We start from the raw sequence: 24,727 nt of genomic DNA, 5'->3' as shown, positions 1-24,727 counted from the left end.
ATGCCATGGTCAAAGGGGTAGCTATGATAAGGAAATCCACATTCTTGGCATACAAATGTGAGGAGGGAGAAATTATAAATGCATGAATTACCCCGTCCTTTGTTTTTCCACCCCTCTTATTGCCTTTTGCCTTTTCTTGATTTTTCTTTGTATTACTAATTTACTACTCAAAGCTCTATGAAATGAGAGCATGTTGTGAATGATGTGTAGCAATGGATTATCCCCTTAAAGGTGGGGCAGTTCATCGCCCACTAGGGGTTGGGACATGCAAAGGTTCATTTTTATTAATGTGATAGGGCAACATTGGCCTAAGGAACCAGTTGATCGCCATAATGATAAGGGGTAGGGCTCATGCTTGGCCTTTGCCCACGTGCTAGTATTAATGTCCCGGCCATCTTTTACATTTTATAATCTTCTTTTCTTTTGTTTCTTTCTTGTGGCCATGATATGCTTTTTACTTTTCTTTTAGTTGCGTCAATGTCTTGAGGCAAAGTTTCCATGCCCGACCCAGACATGTGAACAAGGGGAGGGGGCGTGCTAGAACCCAGTGGACCCATGGTCATGTGGACCCGGAGATATGAGATGGAGTATAGAGCTCATAATATGCGGAGGGAAGTGATAAGTATGGAATGGGGAAACGATACCACGCTATCTCAATCAGGGTTTCCCAAGTAGTGCCCTTCTTAAAGCCATGGGCCATTAGGGGAGATCCCACTGGACTAGAATTGAAGATTAACCCCCCATTTAAGGTAAAGGAACAAAACCACGATCAAAACCCTTCCTTCTTCCAAGTCACCCAATTATCCATGCCAAATGCCCATATGAAAAACAAGCATAGCACCCAATTGCACAATGAATAACATACCTTTTGGATCGGATTGCCCGCCTGCTAACATGTTCCCTTGACAAATGGGCGAGGAAACATATGGCTAATGAAGGTGGCGAAGATGAAATGGCACATCACATTGGCTACAAGGTCGTTGTCAGGGGCTGTCAGCTGCCAGCTGGAAGAAGATAATTAGGAGAAAAAGTTCTCCTAGGGGTACCTACTTTTGGTTGGTAACACATTCCATTATAGAGCATTCTATCGCAAGTTCAGAAGCATACTTACTAGAAGGCTTTGAAGTTGATATTTAGAAACCACGGCTATACTAAATTCCATATTCTTGGTTTTTAAAGCATGTTACAATTTTATTTTATGGAAATGAAGCAGTTGTCATGCTGTACTTAAGTGCAGATTAGTAGCATGAAATACCACCTTTTGACAAGATACATAATTTTCAAGTAGGAGAAACCATTTTATACCGTATCATAGTTTTTGTCTCACTGGAAGGTATGCCCTTTTGCTAATATTTGTCATGCCCAAGAAGAAGTAGAGAAATGATCATGTTGATTTTTGGTAGCATCAGATGTGCTCTAGCCTTGAAATTTGGAGGAGAGGCTAAGGCACATGAGATCTCCAAGACCTAGAAATCGTTTTGAGAAATTCCACCCGGATGAGGAATTATTAAAATAATTAATATTTTTAATGGGTTCCTAAGTCTAAACTTAGGAAAATAAAAATATTAATGGGTATTTATAAAGATAAGGGTGAGAAGCTTCTAAGAGACAAGGATCAAGTATGTTTTAATCTTAGCCATTGATTAGAGACTTAATCTCGGTAGTTGATTCATCAACAAGAAAAGTATAAGAGAAGACTTGAGGATCATTTGGAGACACACCCGCAGATACTCAGTATCTCAAGGAAAATCGATTCTCAAGTGAAGAAGATCAATTTCAGAGGGAGAGTTGCAGGGTGGAGGTAGAGGAGGGCATCAGCAGAAGTCAGTGACTGAGGAGGAGTGACGCATAGACAGTGAGAGACAGTGCAGATAGAGACGCATTACAGAGGAGAGACGTAGCCCTCACACAAACTGACGCAGAGGGACGCAGAGCCACTCAGAGCCATGCTAAGCCACGCAGAGTGACGCAGAGGTGACGCAGGAGTGGAAGAAGGGTCTCCAAAGTGTCAGAAAGTTTCAAAGGGAAAGTCTCAGGTGTTTTCTTTCAGTTCTCTGTAAAATCATTCCTTGTAAAAGCGATTGTTGCTGAAGATTAATAAAACCCTCATCTACTGCACCAGTTTTCCCACATTGGTTTTTTCCGGGGACAATTGTCAAAAAACCACTGTGTTGATGTGATTGGTTCTTGTGCATGTATTTTTCTCTGTGTAATTATTTTGATAACTGCAATAGACTTTATTTTAATATTTGCTGAAGGGATTTCATAAATAACTTATTGTGAAGAATAAGTAGGTGAAATAAATCAGTTGCTGCAGTAGAATTTCAATTTAGAAATTTTCGCATGGTATCAGAGCAAAGATCCGGCAACAGGAGAGAAGAATCGACTATGGGTCAAGAGCATGATCCAGAGGCATCAACTCAAAGGGACTCGCGCAGATTTCCAGAAGAATGCACAAGGGACGTGGATCACGATTATTCTATGTTAGCTTCCAGATTGGAAGAAGAAGTCGCTTGCCTAGCAAGCTCTGCCTCCTCTGAGGTTTGGTATATAGACAGTGGAGCTCCCTGGCATATGACAGAATTCGAGAATGTTTTTCAGATTATCAGGAAGAAAGGATGAATTTTCATATCACCATGGGAAATAAGGCGAAGTGTACCCCAATAGGAAGAGGTACTGTAGTCTTTCAAACCGAAGCAGGAGAGCGACTTTGAGCAACCAATGTGCTACATGTGCCAGGATTGGGGATGAACTTACTCTCCGTATCTCAACTTCAAAACAAGGGCTATGACATTTTCTTCATTGAGGAGAAAGTATATGTCAAACACCCGAGTTGGAAAAGGAAGGCCCAGATTGGAATCAAAAGTAACAAGTTGTACAGATTACAGCTAGAATCACTAATGGCACTGATAGGCAGCAATGGAGACAAAGATTTGAATGAATTATGGCATAGGAGGATGGGACACTTACACCAAGGGGCTCTGAGATTTCTCAGGAAAACAGTATTAGGGGTTCCAGAACTAAGTACTGAACGAGATGATGAGTGCAGAGGGTGCGCTCCGAGCAAGTATGCCAAAGCAGCATTTTCCAGAAGTAACAATAGAGCTAAGAGTGTGCTGGGATTGATACACTCAGACATCTGCAGACCGATCTCCACAAAAGCTCTTAGTGGTGCTGAATACTTCATCACCTTCATCGATGACCATTCCAGGAAGACTTGGATCTACTTTCTGAAAACCAAGGATGAAATTTTTGGTCGATTCAAAGAGTTCAAGGCTCTAGTGGAGAATCTGACAGGAAAGAAGATAAAAGTGTTGCACTCAAACAATGGTGGAGAGTATGTTGACAAGGACTTCACTGATTTTTGCGCTAAGGAAGGCATCAGAAGAGAGTGAACAACTCTCTACAATCCGGAGCAGAATGGGGTAGCAGAAAGGAAAAACAAGACTAATGTGGAAGTAGCTAGGGCTATGTTGTATGATCAGGATATGCCTGAATACCTGTGGGCAGAAGCATGCAGCACGGCATTTTATGTCCAGAACAAGACTCCACATAGGGCATTGAGCAAAATCACTCCAAAAAGGGTCTTCATCGGGAAGACACCTGAAGTCAGTCATTTCAGGATATTTGGGAGTTTAGCGTATTGTCGTGTACCCGAAGAAAGGATATCTTGTGGGATATAGCGAGAATGCTAAGGCATATGGAGTCTATCTTCCAAGGAGTAGGAAGGTAGTAGTTGGTGGGATGTAAAGTTCATGGAGGACCATGCTTTCAGGAAATCCCGAGAAATACCTTCCGAGGAGCAGTTAAAAGATGATCCGTTGGTCCAACCACTTTGACCAGTAGAAACTAGTACCATAAATTCTCCTGAAGACAAAGCTTCAGAACAGGAGGAATCTCAAGAAGAGGAAGAGCTGATAGATGTGCCCACTACCAGTGGAAGAACGAGTCGGGAACTTCGACACATTTTACGGGATGCAGAGGACTTCATTGGTGCACCCAGGAATAATAAAAGGGAGCGAAGACAGCCAGACAGATACCAGGCCCTAGTAGCTCAGGTTGGGGAACCTTTTAGTTTTCAGGAGGTCATTCAGCATGAAGTATGGGTAGATGCTATGGTGGAGGAACACTGTTCTATAATGGTCAATGATGTTTGGGAAGTGGTACCTAGGCCGCAGGACAAGTCAGTGGTAGGATCGAGATGGATCTACAAGGTCAAATATGTTGCAGACGGTAGTGTAGAGAAATACAAAGCCAGGTTTGTGGCTAAGGGGTATGCTCAGAAGGAAGGGATGGACTATGAAGCAACCTTCGCCCCAGTAGCCAGGTATACTTCCATTAGAACCGTGATATCTCTTGCAGCACAGATGGAGTGGGAGATTCACCAGATGGATGTTAAGACGACATTCTTGAACGAGGTAATAGAAGAGGAAGTATACATTGAACAACCAGAGGGTTTTGAGACACATGAGAAGAAATCTCCTGTATGCAAATTAAAGAAAGCCTTGTATGGGTTTAAACAGGCACCTAGAGCATGGTACAGTCGAATTGATGGCTACTTGCAGAAGATGGGGTTCGTCAAGAGTGACGCAGACCCTAATCTCTACTATCTTGTCGTAGAGAATGAGCCTCTAATCCTAGTGTTATATGCAAATGATCTTTTCCTAACAGGATCATCCAAGCTCCTCAAAGACTACAAGAAGAACCTAGCCATAGAATTCGACATGAAGGATTTGGGACAGATGCATTATTTCCTGGGGTTGGAAGTTTGGCAGCAGAAGGGTGAGATCTTCCTTGGACAAGGGAGATATGCTACAGAGATCTTGAAGATTTAGGATGCAGGACTGTAGACCTATGGCTGCTCCAATGATCAACAACTGGAAGAAGATTGATGTATCAGAAGATAAAGATGTTGATCCCACCTTGTACAGGCAGTTCATAGGGTCCCTGATGTATCTGGTCAATACCAGGCCAAACATTTGTTACGTTGTCAACACCCTCAGTCAGTTCATGGTGGAACCCAAGAGGGCGCACTAGGCAGCAGCCAAACATGTTCTCAAGTATATACAAGGAACAGTCAAGCATGGACTATTGTACACCCAAGGCAATGACATCAGGTTGAGTGGGTTCACTGACGCAGATTGGGCTAGAAGTTCAGTAGATCGGAAAAATACAACTGGGTATTCTTTCAACATTGGATCAGGAATGACCTCCGGGTGCAGTAGGAAACAGAAATTCGTGGCTCTGAGCTCAACTAAAGCAGAATATATGGCAACTAGCACAGCTTCGTGCAAATCCATATGATTTAGGAAATTGCTTGTGAATCTATTCAGGAGAAGGATGGAAGCAACCAGGATTTTGTGTGATAATCAAAGTTGCATCAAGCTCTCTGAGAATCCAGTATTTCATGATCGGTCGAAGCACATTGATATCAGGTGTCACTTTGTTAGAGACTATGTCCAACGAGGAGCAGTACAATTGAGGTACACTCCTACAGAAAAACAGGTGGCAGACATCCTCACCAAGGCTCTAGGAAGAACAAAGTTTGTTTATTTCAGGGAGAAGATGGGTATGGTGAAGAATCCATTTCAGTAGCAGAAATGGATAAGTGTCAGGAGTTGCAGTGCAGTAGTTAGTAGTGGCAGTGCTATGGGCAGCATGATGCAGCATGTTGAGAGGGAGTTGCAGTACAGATGTAGCAGTGGCAGTGTCATAGGCAGCAGTATAGGAAGCAGCAGTGCAGGGGATGTGAGGCAACAGGCCAAGCCTCAACACAGGTACCGATGCGGAAGATCAGTGTGATGTTTCTATGGTGAAGCATTGCTAGAGCACATTTCTCGCTAAGAGGGAGTGTTGATTTTTGGTAGCATCGGATGTGCTCTATCCTTGAAATTTGGAGGAGAGGCTAAGGCACATGAGATCTCCAAGACCCAGAAATCGTTTTGAGGATTTCCACCCGGATGAAGAGTTATTAAAATAATTAATATTTTTAATGGGTTCTGTTGACCACTACGTGTCAACTTCCCATAGCAGTACACCCCCTTTTTCGCAAAAGGGATAGCGCTTGATCGACATGTCCATGCCATTCGACAGTCATCATCGACTTGATCATATTATGTTGTAAACCCAGTCTGCATGTGTGAATTGTAAATAATCTTAGCAGATATGAGTCATGTATGTAAATTGCCTAGGTGGACCTAATTTCCTAGTGATAATCTACGTTCCGGAAGGTTTTTTGTCTCACCGATCTATGATCGGCAGAGTTTTCCTTCAGCCTAACCCCAAAGCCGGAATGGATTTTGTCATTAGAATCTTAGGAGAATCCTAGTGTGTTAATCTGCTAGATTATAGTTGTGTCGCAGCACTGGGTGGTTTATGAGGGTCTATGTCAAATGGGTTCTCCCCCTTGAGATGTAAAGTTGTAAAAGTCATGATGTAAAGTGTCTTGAGGGTTAGGAAATGTTTTAATCCCCTCATAGGTCCTAGGCGATTTTTCCAAAGGCTAAGTTCGAGGATCCATTTAAAAATAAATTAAAAAATAAAAAATAAAAAAAATAACTAAAAAATAATAAAATAATAAAATTTATAAAAAAATATATATAAAAATAAATAAATAAAAATAATAAAATAAAGTAAAAACCTAAAAATAATAAAATAATAATATTTTTGAGTAAATAAATGCAGGGTTTCAATTTTTAATACATTAAAAAATTCGACGGATGAGATTAAGAGATGTCTTGATCCTCATCGACAGTCGAGATCATTTTGACGTGGATCACTCGAACTAGCCGTTGGGAATTTTTCCTTTAAATAGGGTGCTAGGGGTCATTTGAGATCAGATTTGATCTGAGAGTCTGGTGCTAAAGAAAGCTCTCTTGTAGTCATTTTTTTTGTGCAATAAAGAAGACTTTGGGGTTAAAAATCTTGCTGGTGTTACTCTTCTGAAAATGTTGTAAGATTGTTCTATTTTTTCTGCATAATTTTATTTTCAGCCATTGATGATAGCTTAATGAAGATTGATCTAGGCACAAATATCTTGTCTGATCTTTGGGGTTTGAACAATAGTTTAGATTCTGAAATATAGTGGCAGGTATCTCCATTTGATCGGGGTTTCACTATTGTTTTCTCCCTCTATGTAAATGGTTGATCTTACGCTGTGCAGGAAATCATTTTTCCAGATTACCAGGCGTTAGGGGAAGTTCTCGGCTGAACCAGCCAACTCCCGGATGGTGTTTGCTGAAAGAGCCCAGCCAGTTCTTGATCCCGGGCTAATCATTCGAAATTTTTTATGAATGCATGCAGGGTTTTCTGAAGCGTTTTACATTAAACTTATACTCTGATAATATTACTGTGATTATTGACACATTTGGCTGTTTAAGAGTCGTTAATCTGTAAATACTGTAAATTGTTTAGCTGGTTTTAAGGTTTTTCAGTTTATTTTTGGCACTTTTTACTTCTGATTTTTTTTGTTTTTACAGGTTGCAGGTACAGATTTTAAAAATTTTGTGGGGTTTTCACAATCTGAAGCAGCTGATCCAAAATTTCAAGAGTCCTGCTAAATTTTAAAAGGGTTTTCCGGCCATTTGTTTTCTGATCAGTTTCTTCAGATTTGTTGTCTACAGGTTTCATTTTTATTACAGGAAAAATTTCGAATTTTTCTGTGGGCAATCCGATTTTACCCGTGGCTCCCATACCCTGTCCTCTACGTGCTACCATCCCTCAATTGCTACCAGAGCCTGCAAACAAGTGGCTGCCTCCTGCAAACACCAGATCAAAGCGGCATTTTATCCCACGTATTTTTCATTCTTTCCGTTGCTGCCATTGCTCCAAACGTTCTTCCTCCACACAGTCTCGAATCCCCTCCACACAGCAGCTTTTCGCTCCTCAGATCCGCCCTTCCTCCATCGATGTTTGCAGTCCCTCCTTATCAAAACGGTTTCTCCACGTTTTCACTTCGCAGCCCTCATCTCCACGCAGCCTTTGAAACCCTCTTCACGGTGCCATTGTTGTGTTTCCCTGTCCAGCTTCTGCGTTTACGTTTTTTTTTTTTTCCACCATTGGAAGTATCTGCTCCCTTGCCCCTCTTTCATGCAGCATCGACCTCATAGCCTACAAGACATACACTGCCATTGCATCCTCCTTCACGCCCCGCCAAACCTGCAGACAATATTGTTGCTCATGCGTCCTTTCTCCTCGCGTCGATTTTCTTCCGCGGCCATCTCAGCGACGCTGCTACACGCAAAAGATCTCCACGCTGTCCATATCCCTGCCGTCTTGGAGCCTCCCTGCGTGGTCTCCTCTCGTCCAAGCCTGCATACTGCCGTGCAGCACTTTTCCCTCTTCGCTGTGGCTATCCGCATCTCCCTCAGCTACCTACGGATCCTCTCCATCCTCTCGCTGCAAGTCCTCGTCCCCGCCGTCGACCTGCGTACCTGCAAAATCACAAGCACAAAAAATATTTCGATGCAGCTAGGTTTTAGATAGGCGTATGTATAATTATATTTGATTTTCATTTGGTTTATTTCATTTAGAGTTAGGATAATTTTTAGTTAATTTTCATTCGATTTTTTAGCGTGTCATTTGTTAAGAAATGTGTTGTTAACATAAAAAAATAAAAAATCGATTTTTTATTTTTTGATATAGTTAGCATGGTTAGGTTTTAGCTATTAGTTTAGTTTTATATTTTGTTTAATTTTTAGATTTAAAACTTTAACTTTAGTTTTAGTTTAGTTTTTTAATTTTAAGTTTTGTTTTATAAAAATAAAATAAAAAAATCATAAAAATAAAAAATATATATATAAAATAAAAAATAAAAAATCATATTTTGTTTAGATTTGTTTGATTTTAGGAATAGATTTTAATAATTTTAAGTTTTATTTAGTTTAGTTTAATTTAGAATAGTTTTAAGTTTTATTTTTATTAAGATTTTAGTTTGTTTTATTTTTAGAAAATAAAAATAAAAATAAAAATAAATAAAAATATAAAAAAAATAATAATAATAATAATAAAAATATAAAAATAAAAAAAAAAATTGAAAAAAGCTTGATTAAAAAAATAAAAAATAAAAAAATAAAACGCACTTAATGTTTATCTTGAAGTTAGCTGTGTGAAAGTGGTAACTGATTCAACATCTAAATTTTATGATCATTTAAAGCATTTAATTTTCCTTTAAGTTTAATTGCTGGATCATCTTTAAGGCGTTGTGTATTTGTTGAAAATCTTACAGCGCTCGGGTTATTTGATGATAAATGTTTGTTTTACATGGTTCATATTTCTGCAACATCTAATCATTTAATCATAACTCCATAAGGCACTGGTTTATTAAACTTAACAAAATCAATTTAGTGCTTGTTTCTTCGTGTCTCCCAACCCAACTGATCCACAGTTGGTTTTCATCACCTCATAGGGTCTACCCCCCTTAGCCGCGGGAGACAGGCTTAAACGGAGAGATCGGGGATCAGAGTGACAGCCCCCAGTCTGAGCGTTGTCGTGTCAATCTGTGCGACAACAAGTTCCTAAGTCTAAACTTAGGAAAATAAAAATATTAATGAGTATTAACAAAGATAAGGGTGAGAAGCTTCTAAGAGACGAGGATCAAGTCTGTTTTGATCTTAGCCGTTGATTAGAGACTTAATCTCGGTCGTTGATTCATCAACATGGAAAGTATAAGAGAAGACTTGAGGATCATTTGGAGACACATAGGCAAATACTCAGTATCTCAAGGAAAATCGATTCTCAAGTGAAAGAGATTGATTTCAGAGGGAGAGTTGCAGGGTGGAGGTAGAGGAGGGCATCAGCAACAGTCAGTGATTGAGGAGGAGGTGACGCAGGGACAGTGAGAGACAACGCAGAGAGAGACGCAATCCAAAGAAGAGATGTAGCCCTCACGCAGGCTGACGCAGAGCCACTCAGAGCCACGCTGAGCCATGCAGAGTGACGCAGAGGTGACGCAGGGGTGGAAGAAGGGTCTCCAAAGTGTCAAAAAGTTTCAAAGGGAAAGTCTCGAGTGTTTTCTTTCAATTCTCTATAAAATCATTCTTTGTAAAAGCGATTGTTGCTGAAGATTAATAAAACCCTCATCTGCTACACCGGTTTTCCCGCATTGGGATTTTCCGGGGACAATTGTCCAAAAACCACTGTTTTGATGTGATTGGTTCTTGTGCATGTATTTTTCTCTGTGTAATTATTGTGATAACTGCAGTGAAATTTATTTTAATATTTATTGAAGGGATTTCGTAAATAACTTATTGTGAAGAATAAGTAGGTGAAATACATCAGTTGCTGCAGTAGAATTTCAGTTTAGAAATTTTCACAGATCATCCAAAGTAGCAAATTTCATTTCAGCGAATATAACATGTGTCCAGTCATATGTGATTGAAATAAAGTCAGCAAATGTAGGTGTAAACACAGTAGAGATGAAAAGGCATGATTCAACATTCTTACAACATCTGGACAAAGAACATTATTCATAAAAGAAATACAGATATAGGAAAAACAAAACCAGAGGACCATACTCCATGCAATGCAGAATGAAACCATCAACAAATGTACCACATGAGGAACACATCCCAATGTTTTAATCAGTAGAGCTTAGTGTTGATACAACCTTCTATTCTATTGATGTCTGATGGGTTTATGGGAGCTGCAAGCATTTTTACACAAACATCATTTTCCTTAAGATCAACTGGAGGGAGATCAACCAGCCTGCAATCATTGAAATGCAATTGAATCTTGTTATTAAAGCAAAAACAGTGTTAATAAAGCAAAAACAGGGAGCCAGTGATTTGCAACAAAACCATAGCATTCCTCTGGATATCTTTTCATGTGTCACACTTCCATGCTAGATAACAAACTATGGTTTTCGAAAGAGGAAGAATTTACATACTTTTCTTTTGAGTTTCATAGTCATGACCAAAAACCTAAATGTAAGGCACAGTCAAAGCATTTTCAACCAGGCTTTATGTTTAAAAACACCAGTACTTAAGGACGAGCATAAAGCAGCTCTTCAACTCCAATTAACAAATATTTTCCTGTCATTGCAATTTAAAAAGAGATACATGGAGACAGATTATTCAGGGCCACATGGTCACGGGAGTAAAATAAACCAGAGATCGTATACAGCATCATCTATGAAAGAAAATAAAGTAACATTCTTCTTAATGTCATATACATTTAGGTAACAGTCCAGGGTGATCACAAGAATAAGAAGTGTAAAAAGTAACATTCTTCTTAACGTCATACACAACTCGGTTAAAGTCCAGGGCACTCACAAGAATGAGAGGTATAATGCCCCACACATGTGATAAGCCCCCAATTTGAAAAGTGGGACATCTTTATAATCTCCATAAGTCACCACATTATAATCTTCAGAGGCTACCAATACTCAATGGTTGGAAGCAACTGCCAACTAATTAATTATGACTCTATCCTAATCTACAATAACACTTGTTTGGACTTTAAGTATAATGCCAACAACCAAAAAGTAATCAACGGCAATGTCAATTAAGCCCTAGACAACCCCATGTTAACCCAAAAGTCTCTTATTAAGCCCTAGATATTGAGTTATTACATTTCTAATGTTATATTGTTATTTAGGTCAAAACCTTTCGTTGTACCCTTTCATTATAATGGTAAACCTTGTCTCCTATATATATATTATATATATCAAGGAGACCTAGTCTTAGGATCACCACATCTTGTCTCATACATTGTATTCATTATGAAACGAAGTTTCCCCCTCAAAATTGACTGTAATTATTGGCTTTTATCATTTTTCAGATGCATGGTTCGCTACAGATTTGGAGATACACCTTTTGGAAGTTAAGGTTTGTGAATAGTCCTAAAATCAATTTTAAATGAGTGATCTTACAATTATGACTGTAACATTCTCCAAAGAAATTTCAGACTGAAATTCTCAAGGATCTAAGGAGACATACTGAGGTAACTTAGGTAAAAAGTTCATAATCGTATTTTTAAAATTGAACATGTGACATGTTATACAAGTTTTCTCTTCGGAAGAGGCCAAAAATCAACAAGTTTTGAGAAAGTTACTATAACTTTCACTTGGCACATCAAATTTTGGTCAGACTTGTGGAATTGTAGAGAATATTGTAGGCCAAAATTTCGGATTCAAAAGGGCTCAAATTTCAAAGATATATCAGAACAACGTCAACCATCCAGATAGTCTACGAACTAAGGTTTTGAAAGGTACGTAACTTACAACCAGCATTATTTTTTATTGAAAGATCTATTTTTGGTGATCCAAAATTTGTGATAAAGAGGAAAAAGATGAGCATTATTATTTACTCACATGGCTCCTAAGCGTGCTTCAAAAGTTACTTCACCACTTAAACCTCTAGAAAGCTCATCCATGACACATGAAGAAAATAAAAGATGTTCAACACTGGGTATCCAAGTCAGAAAGTCAGATGTCACATATGGAACAAAGGATGAAGGAAAACAAGGAAGAAATGCAACATGCCAAGGAATAAATACAAAAATTCATCAAGGAAGAACTACAAATCCATGATTAAAAATAAGAAATAAAAAAATTACAAACATTTCTATTAAAGGATCTCCCTAAAAAATGTATGGAGATCCCAAGGGAATTATGAACATAATAAGAAGAATGGTGTTGAGATACAACCACAAACGGAAGTGTTACCCATCAAATTAGCAAAATTGCCAAGGTCCATGCACCCTTCTATGATTGGCACATACAAGATGAGGGCCCAATGTCACCTCGAACCAAATCCCCACTCTTTAAGCCCAACTCTCTCCAAAAAGGCTATGGGAGGGTTTACATAATTAAGACTTCACCAATAAAAGAATGATCAATGCTTTTCTATGGGATCTTGGGTGAAGTGGAGGAGTTAATTATCGCTTCCTTACTGGTTTACTATATAAAATCTACAATAAATAACCCTAAACCAGCAAAGTATGACACTCAAATGTGAAGATATATGACATGCAAATGGCAGAGTACAAAAAATATACTAACCGAATATATGATTATTTATGTGTTTAAACCTTTGGTTAGAGGGGTTCTTTAGTTAAACTGCATGTTGTCTTGTGATTGCCGACCATAAAATCTACAAAAGAATGCAGAAGAAAACAACAATGCCCCTTGAAATCAACCACCTAAGAGTGCCTTACACTCTAAATCAAAGATCTAGCGGTGGGGAAGCTAGGCGATAAAAGATAAACCACTTTGGGTCAATCCAGCGGAGGTGAAGCTATGATACACCAAGAGCACACTCATCACTTAGCAACACTGCAGCTCGACATGGACACTGCCAGCAGCATGAACATACCAGCTCTGTCGTGTCAAGTCATGTCATGAGTCATCTTGACCACATCACTATTGTGGGCCATACTGTTGTAATCAATGTAATGTAACGTGGAAGTCCAAGAGACTCACATGTAAAGTTGAGGAGTCATGTAAAGTTGAAGAGTCATGTAAGTCAAACAGTCATGAGGGATGTCGAATAGTCACAAGGGTCAGTTTCACCCTTGGCTATATATACCCCTCATTTGTACATGCCAAAGACTTTTTCACCTTGGCTCCTCCCACATAGCCTTGAGAGTCTGTAATCTTTTCTTTGAGGAGTGAGCAGTGGCTCCAATGCCCCGCTATCGGGGTTAGTGATGTAATGGTGTACGGATGTGTCTTGGAACTTTCGCTTAATTCAGAAGCCTATTAACAGGCCAGCACGTTTTCACAGATGTATTATATCTGTTTGTAAGGCTATTCTTTGGACGCTTGTAACGCATGTTGCTTTAATTTGTATTAAGACAGTTGAACTATTTCGGTTGTTTTAGTACATATGTTGTTGGAAATGTGTTGTATCAGTTGCTAACACTGTCTCCACCGTGTGGGCTATCCCACCGGACACTTGACAGATTAATTAGTGTAAACTTGTTATAACGCTCGCCGCACTCATATGGACTATTTCGTTGAGCGTTGTGCATGCTATCTGTTCATTTTGTGTTTATGACTGCCACATCCGTGTGGACTACTCCGCCGGAAGTTGCGCATGTCCTGTTGTGTTGTGTGTCTCTAGCAGAGTTGGGACTATTCTCTTTCAACCTGAGACTCACTTCCACCCTCTCCCTCTGCAGCGAAAGAACTTTGACACAAGTGACACTAAGCACTTGCCAAGCACGCGAACCTCGTTGTTTGAAGACAAAATAAACCACTTTCACGTGCTGAAAAGCAAGAGCTAAGGCATATCTTTAAGATAATGGCAACTAGGCCATCATATCGGATGGGACTCCTACACCAAACGATGTGAGGTCTAGTTGGGACTTCATATCGAGGAGATCCCCTGAATGTTGGCAGGTCTAGCACTGTCAACAGGTTTATGATATCCAATTATGACAAAGAAACCTAAGGTCAGGGCTCAAAGATGATTAAGACTACTCAAGAAGCTTTTGAATGGTGCTTTTATGCCTTAAAATAAACCTTTGATATTCTTGAGAAACCTAGAGTGGGACCACACAAGACCTAGGGTTTATGTGTAATCGTGGGAGTAGACTCTCCAAAGTGCTCTATAGGTCAAGGTGGGATGAAAGAAAGGGTTTGAATTATTTATTCCACCGAATACTATGTGCCAAAACCCTCAAGAAAGCCAACACACCTAAAATTTCAAGATAAGCTTCAAAGTTGGAGCTAGGGCTTGAGATTTCTCAAAACTGAACCATGGGAATTGCATGAAACCTGGAGGATCACTAGAGGAGACACCAGCGTAGAAGCCTATCCAAGCGGATTCGAAAAATGATCCCTCCAATGAATTTTGCAGGAAGCCCTAGTTAGGTCGTCTAGGTTTGGAGACCAAAAACTTTGGAGGGGAAAAAGAGAAGGGAAGAAGGGTTGATCACCAAATTCACTCGGATCAATGCCTTGTTCTTGGGCTATGGAGTCTATGTGCTTCGAAATTTGGCCAAAATCGACTTCAAAGAGGCTAGAAAATGATGCCCTAGAAAGCACTCTCTGCATTTTTCAACCCAATATTTATGGACTTTCATGGAAAGAAAACAAGTTCTACTCCACTAGGAACATTCATCTACTTGTTATCAATGAGTAACATGCACAAATTTGCATTCTAACATTCTTTTGCAATGATATTCAATGATTAGGGCATGAAAAAACAAGAGCTAGTTGCATAATTACCACACATCAGACATTATTTCATAAGAAAAAATTCCTTAACAAAATTTACTTACAAGGTAACAAGAGATATATCCAAATCCAAGATCAAGAATATGGCTCCAAGAGAATGAAAATTTCAGCTCCAAAAATGTCGAAATGCATCAAGAGATCTCCAATAGACAACCAAAAAAGTGTGAAATTATCTTCAAGAGAGCTAATCCAAGTTCAAGTGCTGATGAGAGATCAAATGAACCTCTCTTATATTATATGATCCACCAAGGGATTCAAATGGCCTAATTATGCCTAATAGTGCCCCTACAACAAAAATAACGTGCAAAATAACATCATTTTGGTGACAAGCCCACCAAATAGCTCCACAATAAGAATAATTGGCCTTTCAATAGGGTCAAAATGATAGATAAGTAGCTAAGAGGGTCGTTGGACGGCCAAATGAAGTCCAACATGTGCCAAAATGAATAGAAGGGCTCCAAAAATAGTGATAAAGGGGATGGCCCCTTGATCTCCAAGCAAATAACCTGTGGTGCCCTTAACTGGCTATGGGGGCACAAAATCATCCTCATGGGTCTCCAACTAAATCAAACAAGCATGTATCCCATCTGCTAGGGCTATAACAATGATGCAAGCCCTCCCTTTGTCTCCCATCGTGAGACACAACCCCATCTGCGCCCTGGATCCACTGCCAAGTGTGTGTTGCAAGAGTGTAGCCGGCTGGACAAGGTGGTCCAGGGGCATCATCATCATCAAATAAGTGGGACACGAGTGAGCAACGAATGGTGTTGAAGGATACCATGGCATGGCTATCTGCTCTTTGTTATAGTGGAGGCCCATGGCTCTCAACGCACACCCTATAAATGCCAATATGAGCCTCTGGAGGGCTTGGAACCCGTATAGAGAGACCAAACCCCAAGATGAAAACCCACCTGCAATCCCTCATAAGATCCAATGTGTCTCCTCACCTTCCAGTACAACAAATCATTAGTGTAATTGAGCAAATGAGCTTACAAGTAATGGAACCAAGTGGGCATTTCATAGTGGCATGCCCTTCCATAATATAATGGGCTTTAGAGTGTACAGGTGTCTCCAAGTTCAAGAAGGAGGTTAATCAAGGACCCTACTAAGTGGTTTCAACCTCCAAGGGAGTGACAGGTCCATGCTACATCCATCATATGGTAGGTGTCATGTGATATAATGATGGAACATAATGGGGCATCATGGGAAGGCTCCAAGCCACATGCCATGGTATAAGGGCAGCTATGATGAGGGGGGCCCACACTTGGATGCATAGATGTAGGAGGGAGAAATCGTGGTACATGAGTTACCTCGGCCTTTGTTTTTCCACCCTTCTTCATATTCCTTGTCTTTTATTGATTTTTATTTTACACCTACTTGGGGCTCCAGGGGATGAGAGCATGATGCGAATGATATAGCAATGAATACACCCTTTGAGGTTAGGCAGTTCATCACCCACTAGAGGTTAGGACAATCATGGGTTCCTTAGTGATACAGGGGGGCAATATAGGGGCCAAGGTAACCAGGGTGATGGTGATGATGATAGGGGTACAGCTCATGTTGGCTTTTGTCCATGTGCTAAATTTGTATGCCCCGACCATCTTTTGCATTTTATGGTACATTTCCTATTGAGAGTGGCCAAATTACGCGTTTTATTTTCTTTTTTAGTTGCATCAACCTCTGGGGCATTGTTCCAGGCCCGACCCAAAGTGTGGACAAGGGGAGGGGGAGGCTAACTCTTGGTGGGCCCAGTGGACAAATGTGGACCCGGATGGGAAAAATGTGAAAAGGGGTTATAATGAACGGAGGGTAGTGATGTATATAACGGCGATCTTCGAAAATATCATGATATTTTTGGCAAAATGATATATCGCCAAGAAAATATCGCGATATTTTCAAAATATCGGAAAATATCGGCAAAATATCACGATATTTTGAAAATATCAGCTATGTTTAAAAATTTGAAAAAAATATTTTTTATGCTTGCCGATATTTGCCGATATTGTCGATAAGATGTTTTACGGACCCTCGCCGATATTTTGCCGATACCGATATTTTCAACACTGATATAACGTCGTGATGTGGGACCAGTTACCTACCATTTGTGGGTGACACCTGTTGTCTCACAGAATGTCTAGGCACTGTGACAACGGCTTAGATCGGGGGTTTTCACCCTGATCCCCAATCTCTCTGCTTAAGTTGTCTCCAAATAGCAGACTAACGGGGGTAGACCCTACAAAAATGGAATGAAAGAGAACTAATTGGGAACCAACCAGTTCGGGAGACACAGTTAAACAACCAAGTACTTGTTTAGATCTAGCAAGACTTAAATGATTCGATTTAGACAATTGATATCAGTGCTTTGTGGAGTCAACTATCTTGCTAAGAAATTTTAAGACCAAGGACAAGATGGACAACTGTTGCTTTGATGAGTGAGTCTTAGGTTTTCTCAATGATTAAGTACTACAATTAAAATTATTCTTCAATCATGACGATAAGTACTTATTAATGGAAATCAAGGGACAATCATTAACCACAAGAGAATGTTAACAAGTGCCAAAATGAGCAAAAGATGCCAATGAATGATTCGCCAATATAGAGTTCAAATAGATATCCACTTAACACATGAATGACAATTAGCCAATGATTATTAGACAATGACACCACAAGATTATCAATGCTCTTTATTCAAATTAGGTAAGATCATTTAATTTAGTAGATGTTCAATTTGAAGCAAGAAGAAAGTCTTTAAGTTCTTCAGATGTCAACATAGAGCTATCATTCAATGACAGATATGACAATATGGAACACTTCTTTATCAAAGTTTGAATGTTATTCAATTATTTAGATTATTTACTTAGGAAACCCAGATTATTAGATTATGTGCTTTTGAAAAGTGAAATTGAAACCTTTTGAGAATACACAAGTCAAGGATGTGTTGGTGCCCTTGAAAAAGATAGAATCAATGTGACAATAACCCAACAATGAGCTCACTTTAATGCTAGCTGTCCCATTCACAATGTATTTATTATGAACCAAGGATAAGTTTTATGTTTTCTTTTTAGAGTTCAACCTACTACTGAAACCCAATGAAATACAATATTACTGCTATGATCTTAACATAGATTATTAAAGTCTCTCCAACAACAGTAAGCTAATCGTGAATTTTATTTATGCTAATTAAGACAGCAGCAAATTATCAATGTTAGAGGAGCAGCAGATGACTTTATGACAGCAGTAATGACAAATATGCTCAGAACAGTCCTATACCATTTAAATGTAGCCCTTCATATGAAGTCAATTAAGGCAGCAAGTAAATGTTGCAACAATGGTGAATTAATTAGGACAGCAGTGAAATTAAAAGCTTGTGAGAGCAGCAAATAAATTTATGACATCAAAGAGTGAAATACCTTTGTACCCAATGCCTTTAGCAAGCCCAGAAATTACAATTATATCACTGCTAATTTGAGACTTCAGAAATTAAATTTTTATGACAGCAGTTAAGAATCTAAATCAGAGTTTATAAGAGAAGCAACTAAACTTATGACAGCAAAAGATAATGCCTACTGCAATTTAGATATATAAGCCCTCTGAAAATTCTTATGACAGTTAAAAATTTGTGATAAGATTAATTAATTGAATATCCAAGTGAAATATGAGCTTAATGTCACTGCCTTAGATGTGATTAGCTTAATTAATTAGGCAGTGAATCGATAAGGGTTAAGAAATGAAACCTGAGGCCCAAAGCCTAGAAGTCTTTGCCAGAATCTTCAATGACGAACAACCCAAATATCTCTGCAAAATCTCGGAAAAATCAAATTCTCTCCCCACAGTAATCAAGATTTCGTTCAAGTCTGGACAGCAAGGAAAAAGGCCAAAATGGGCCTGCGTTACTGCTTAAGGAGCAAATTTGGAGGCTGAAAAGATTGCTGCAGGCAGTGCTGAAGACTTATATGGCAGTATAGTCAAATTTAGGGGTTGCATTCAGCCTTGGAGGAGGCAGATCTAAGGAGAAAAGGCAGTGTTAGGCCTCTGGGGCCTTAAAAAAAATTTGCCCAATGCTTCACAAAATTTTCAAACCCCGATCTTCTTCCTTTAAATATAAAAAATTCGATTTCTATTCCTACAAACAATCTTTGAGCCCATATCTTGCCCTCCAGGGTCTAGATCTGGCGCAGATCTGAAGATTTCTTTGGTTGATTTCTCATATCTATTCCTGCAAACAATCTTTCAGCCCAAATGTTGCCCTCCAAGGTCTAGATTTGGCTCAAATCTGAAGATTTCCTTGGCTGATTTCTGAGATCTATTCTTGCACAAGTGAAAAGAGAAAAACCCAATACTCAATATGTACAAAAATAGAGAAAATCTCAAAAACCTCCAAGTGTTAAAATTCAAAATTATGTTACAAAATTTCAAATCTACACAAGTAAATAACAGATCTAGACAAATAATTTACAGATCCATCAGAGCTTAGGAGTATGAGTCCAACTCCGTTCCCAAATATGTAGATCTAAGGCTCTTTCTAGCCAGATCTAGCTATTTAGCACAGTTTGTTAAGAGATAAATAATTTTAAAAAAGGTATTAGCCCAGAAAACCCTGCAAGAGAAGCTTCATCAGATAAATCATAGGGTTTCAATCAAGCGGGCTCTTCAAATCTTATGCTTTAAGAGTCAGCTGGTCCAACCGAGGACTTCCCCAAATGCCCAAATTTCTTAAAAAAATTGACTTTGATTTAACTACCAAGGAACAAGGGTCCAAAATCTCTTGAAATTTTCAATATTCCCTTGGCCGGGGACCTCCAAAAATTAATTCTTCTAGAACCCACGGATTTTTTTAATTTGGAGAATTAATTTTACCTAGAACATAAAATTAATTAAATCCCTGGCTTAGGATTTTAATTTAATTTTGCTAGAAAATTTAACTAATTGACTTATGAGGGGATTAATAATTTTTCCAACCCTCAACATTTACCCATTTCTGCGACACAAAAAATATAATCTAGTAGACCAAATGACTTGTAATAAAATTATTTAGCCAATTAGCTAAAATTATTCCCAAGTCACTTTTACAAAGACTCGATCTAAAACACTAGGACTCGCCTAAGATCTTGATGATGAAATCCACCCAAGTTTTGGGTGAGGGCGGAGGGAAAAAATTTGCCGATCATTTGTGTCTAGAGACGCAGATGAATAAATGAGACAAAAAACCTCCTAGAATGGAAATCGTCACCAAAACAATAGGTTTACCTAGGCTGTTACATATAGACGTGTTCATACTAGGATTATTTACATTATACATATGCAAAATGGGTTGACATCTTTACACAACTATTGACTGATGATGAAATCTAAAAGGCACGAACACGCTAGATGAATCCCTTTTGCGAAAAAATGGGTGTACTGCTATGGGGTCTGTTGTCGCGCAAATTGACACGACAACGCTCAGACCGGGGGTTGTCACTCTGATCCCCGATCCCTCCGTTTAAGCCTGTCTCCCGCGGCTAAGGGGGGTAGACCCTATGAGATGACGAAAGACCAACTGGCGACCAGTTGGTTGGGAGACACGATATGAAAAGCACTAGAATGGATTTAGAAGTTAAAAGACCAGTGCCTTGTGGAGTAAATGTTAAATCGTTTAATTACCAGATGCTGCAAAAATATGATCTCATTAGGAGCAATCATTTATCATCAAAGCCTGAGCGAAAATTAAATTTTATCAAATGAGAAAAATGCTTAACGACTTAGTGATACTCCAACAAATTAAGATTTCGAAAGATAAAGTGCTTTGAACAACCATGTAAAATAACAACAAGAGGCCACATTCATGCAATTAATCATCAGATGAAAATTGAATCAAATTAAACACTAATTCCCACGTTAAAATTTTCAACCTCAGCATAAAAGATGAAACATAGGTATTTCCCGAGCCAAGACTGAAACTGACAAAAATATTTCCCAAGAAAATTTTTTTATCTTTTTTTAATTATTTTTTTTTTTTTATTATTTTATTTATTTTCTTAAATGGATCATCGAACTAAGCCTTTGGAAACATCACCTAGGACCTAGGACTTAGGACTCATGAGGGGATTAAAACATTTTCTAACCCTCAAGACACATTACATCATGACTTTTACAATTTACATCTCAAGGGGACAAACCCACTTAATACAGACCCTCATAAACCCCCCAGTTCTGCGACACAACTATAATCTAGCAGATTAACACACTAAGATTCTCCTAAAGTTCTAATGACAAAATGCATCCCGGCTTTGGGGTCAGGTTGAAGGAAAACTCTGCCGATCATGGATCGGTGAGACGAAAAACCTTCCGAGACGTAGATTACCACTAGAAAGTTAGGTCCACCTAGGCAATAAACGACTCATATCTGCTAAGATTATTTACAATTCATACATGCAGACTAGGTTTACAATTAAAAAGATCAAGCTGCTGATGACTGCAGGCTAGCACGGACACGTCGTTCAGGTGCTACCCCTTTCTGCCAAAAAAAAAAAGAGGGGGAGTACTGCATGGGTAGTTGACCGGTAGTGGTCAACAGGGTCATTGACACAGAGCGGTCAATATCTAGCTCTACTTGGGGACACATTGCTTCATCGGAGAAATATGAGAATCCAGAATCTACATCCACACAAGATTACATAAGTAGTGTCCATCCAAAAATCATCATATAACATTAAGCACATGAAAATAGAAGCTCTTCAACCATTAACTATTCTACTAACATGAAATGTAAATCTAATCTAACTGGAAAATGAAATGTTGAAATAACAGGGTGTAGGGTTAGAGATACAATACAAAAGATGCCCTATGGCATCATATGTGTTCAATATAGTGCCTCTTGAGCATCTGCCTGCTCTTTGGCAGATCCATAGGTTGTTTGTCAAATGTACCATGTGCAATCTTAATCATTTTAGGACTCTGACTTATCCCCATGTTATGATGTATAAGGACATCATCTTTATCAAGCTTCTTTCTTTTTTTCTTCCGCTTCATACTTTTTTTGTGGTGGGTTGTGCTGTTGATGATGTGGAACATTCTGCTTGATCTTGAAAATTTTCAGATGAAAATTTGTAAGTATCCAAGATATGCGTGACATGCCTCTCTTCATTCTACATTTGTTCTGTCAAGGGTACCTGATTTCTTTCACTTTCTCTTTTATCCGATCGCCTTCAACTAACCACTTTTCAATGGAACAAATGACCTCTTCATAATAGGATGGAGCTTGCTTCAGCGAAGATGGATGCTTATGATCTGTTGAAAGTCCTTTATTATCTGACTCGGGTTGGAACTTTTGTATATGTGATCTTTCAATTTTGTCCAACTTATTCTGAAAAGCAGTGATTTGATTTGAATACTTATCCTCTATGGTATTGATTTCCTTGGCATGATTTGATTCCATAGCTTTTATTAGTTGTACTTGCTTTTCCTCCATGGCCAGTAATCTATTTTGAAGAGATATTTGATTAGCTTCCATGCCCTTTATCATTGTGTTATGATTTACTTGAATAACATTCATTTCCTTCTCATGATTTGCTTACATGGTGATCAAATGAGTCTGCATGGTGGTTATTTGATTGTAGTGATTAAATTCCATGATCATCATTTCCTCAACATGTTTTTCTTCTATTGCCAACAACTTGCTCTACATAGAACCCATTTCCCTGGCATGATCTGTTGTTAATCTAGCTTCTACAGAACTCATTTATTTGGTGTGATCAGCTATTAATTTTGCTTGATTAAGTTCCATATTCTTGATGAGTTGAGCCTGGTTAACCTCCATACTCTCAATTTTCTGCGCTTGATTCAGTTGCGTATCCTTAACCATTTGATTTAACTCCTTGATGAAATTATTTTCAGCTTCTTTGGTCTCCTTTACTTCAGCTTTCGCTTTGACCTTTCTCTTATCTCCATATTTATTTTCAAAGGTATCAATGATTGATTGTAGAAAATCAAAAGTGTTATCAGGATCTCAGTGAACCAACCCAAAGCATCAGCACCTAAGGTGATAATGAAAAGTTGCATCTTCACATCTTCATGGTAGGTATATGGGTGACACTTGTTTATGCAAATATTGACATTCTAAATGTGAGTCTCGCCTATTATAGCTTTGTTACCTCTAAAAGGGGTCACCTCATCGATGGTCTTGCCGATTGAAGGCGGGAAATCGTGTGGAGCTCCCTGAAAGCTAGTAAAATCACAAGGAGCAAACAAGTCTCCCATGATGACTAGCTTAAAGGGAAAAGGAGGGGCCAAATGAATGCTAGAGGGAGAGATCCTTGCTCAAGAAAATCAATAGATCCACAAGAAGCGAGCTTCTAGCAGAAATTCTTGTAAGAAATGAAAGAAGTGGATTTGCCACTTGAGCATGAATCCAACTCCAATATCCAAAAGGAAAAAAACTAAAATGTTAGTCGGGGAGAAGCAAATGGATATCAGGAAGGGTTTCTTGTCTGAGGAATAATGAATGAATAAGTGGAGTCAACACCCAAACAGGGAACCAACCAAAATGTCTAGGTGATAAATGTGCAGATAGAGAAGATGAAAGGATTAGTGAGAAGAAAAAATAAGGCGATGAAAAGATGAAGAGATGAATTGGTGCCAGAAATTATTGTTTCACTTGATGGGCTAATGAATGGCGGAAAAGATTAGATGATTAGAAAAATGTCGTCAGGACCAAGGACAGAAAAACTCTATCCACGGCAATGGCGCCAAAAATTGTTGGCGTTGCCAGCTAAAATGAAAGATAGAAAGATGAAAGATGAATGTCGTAAAGCCAAGGTCCAATAAATTGGTCCCGAACAACAGCGCCAAAAAATGTCGTCGCACAGAATGTTTAAGCACCACGACAATGGCTCAAATCGGAGGTTGCCACCCTGATCCCCAATCTCTCCGTTTAAGTTGTCTCCCAATAGTAGACTAAGGGGGGTAGACCGTACAAAAATGGAATGAAGGAGAACTAGTCAGGAACCAACCAGTTCGGGAGACACAGTTAAGCAACCAAGTACTTGTTTAGATCTAGCAAGACTTAATGATTTGATTTAGACAATTGATACCAGTGCTTTGTGGAGTCAACTATCTTGCTCAAAAATTTTAAGACCAAGTAGAGGATGGACAACTGCTACTTTGATGAGGGAGTCTTAGGTTAAGATTTTCTCAATACTCCAATTTAAATTATTCTTCAATCACGATGATAAGTACTTATTAATGGAAATTAAGGAACAAGCATTAACCACAAGAGAATGTTAACAAGAGCCAAAATGAGCAAGAGATGCCAATGAATGATTCGCCAATATAGAGTTCAAATAGATATCCACTTAACACATGAATGACAATTAGCCAATGATTATTAGACAATGATACCACAAGATTATCAATGCTCTTTATTCGAATTAGGTAAGATCATTTAATTTAGTAGATGTTCAATTTGAAGCAAGAAGAAAGTCTTTAAGTTCTTCAGATGTCGACATAAAGTTATCATTCAATGAAAGATATGACAATATGAGAACACTTCTTTACCAAAGTTTGAAT

General features: G+C 38.8%; 1 protein-coding gene across 1 annotated transcript in view; it reads right to left on the bottom strand.

Annotated features, from left to right (window-relative positions):
- The window catches only part of LOC149221698 (Polyketide synthase, enoylreductase family protein), a 374,456-nt gene that overhangs the window by 312,478 nt on the left and 37,251 nt on the right, over window positions 1–24,727 (bottom strand). Inside the window, exon 3 of the mRNA XM_089385195.1 lies at window positions 10,607–10,704. Within this exon, the coding sequence (XP_089241321.1) occupies window positions 10,607–10,704 (98 nt within the window). The remainder of the gene's footprint in view (window positions 1–10,606; window positions 10,705–24,727) is intronic.

The sequence above is a fragment of the Pinus tabuliformis genome, chromosome Q (genome assembly GCF_031772625.1).
Source record: "Pinus tabuliformis cultivar Carrire ecotype Pingquan chromosome Q, CPIR1, whole genome shotgun sequence".
Classification (NCBI taxonomy): Eukaryota; Viridiplantae; Streptophyta; class Pinopsida; order Pinales; family Pinaceae; genus Pinus; species Pinus tabuliformis.
Note: the sequence above shows the minus strand (reverse complement) of the source record. Positions and strands in the feature narration are given on the sequence as shown.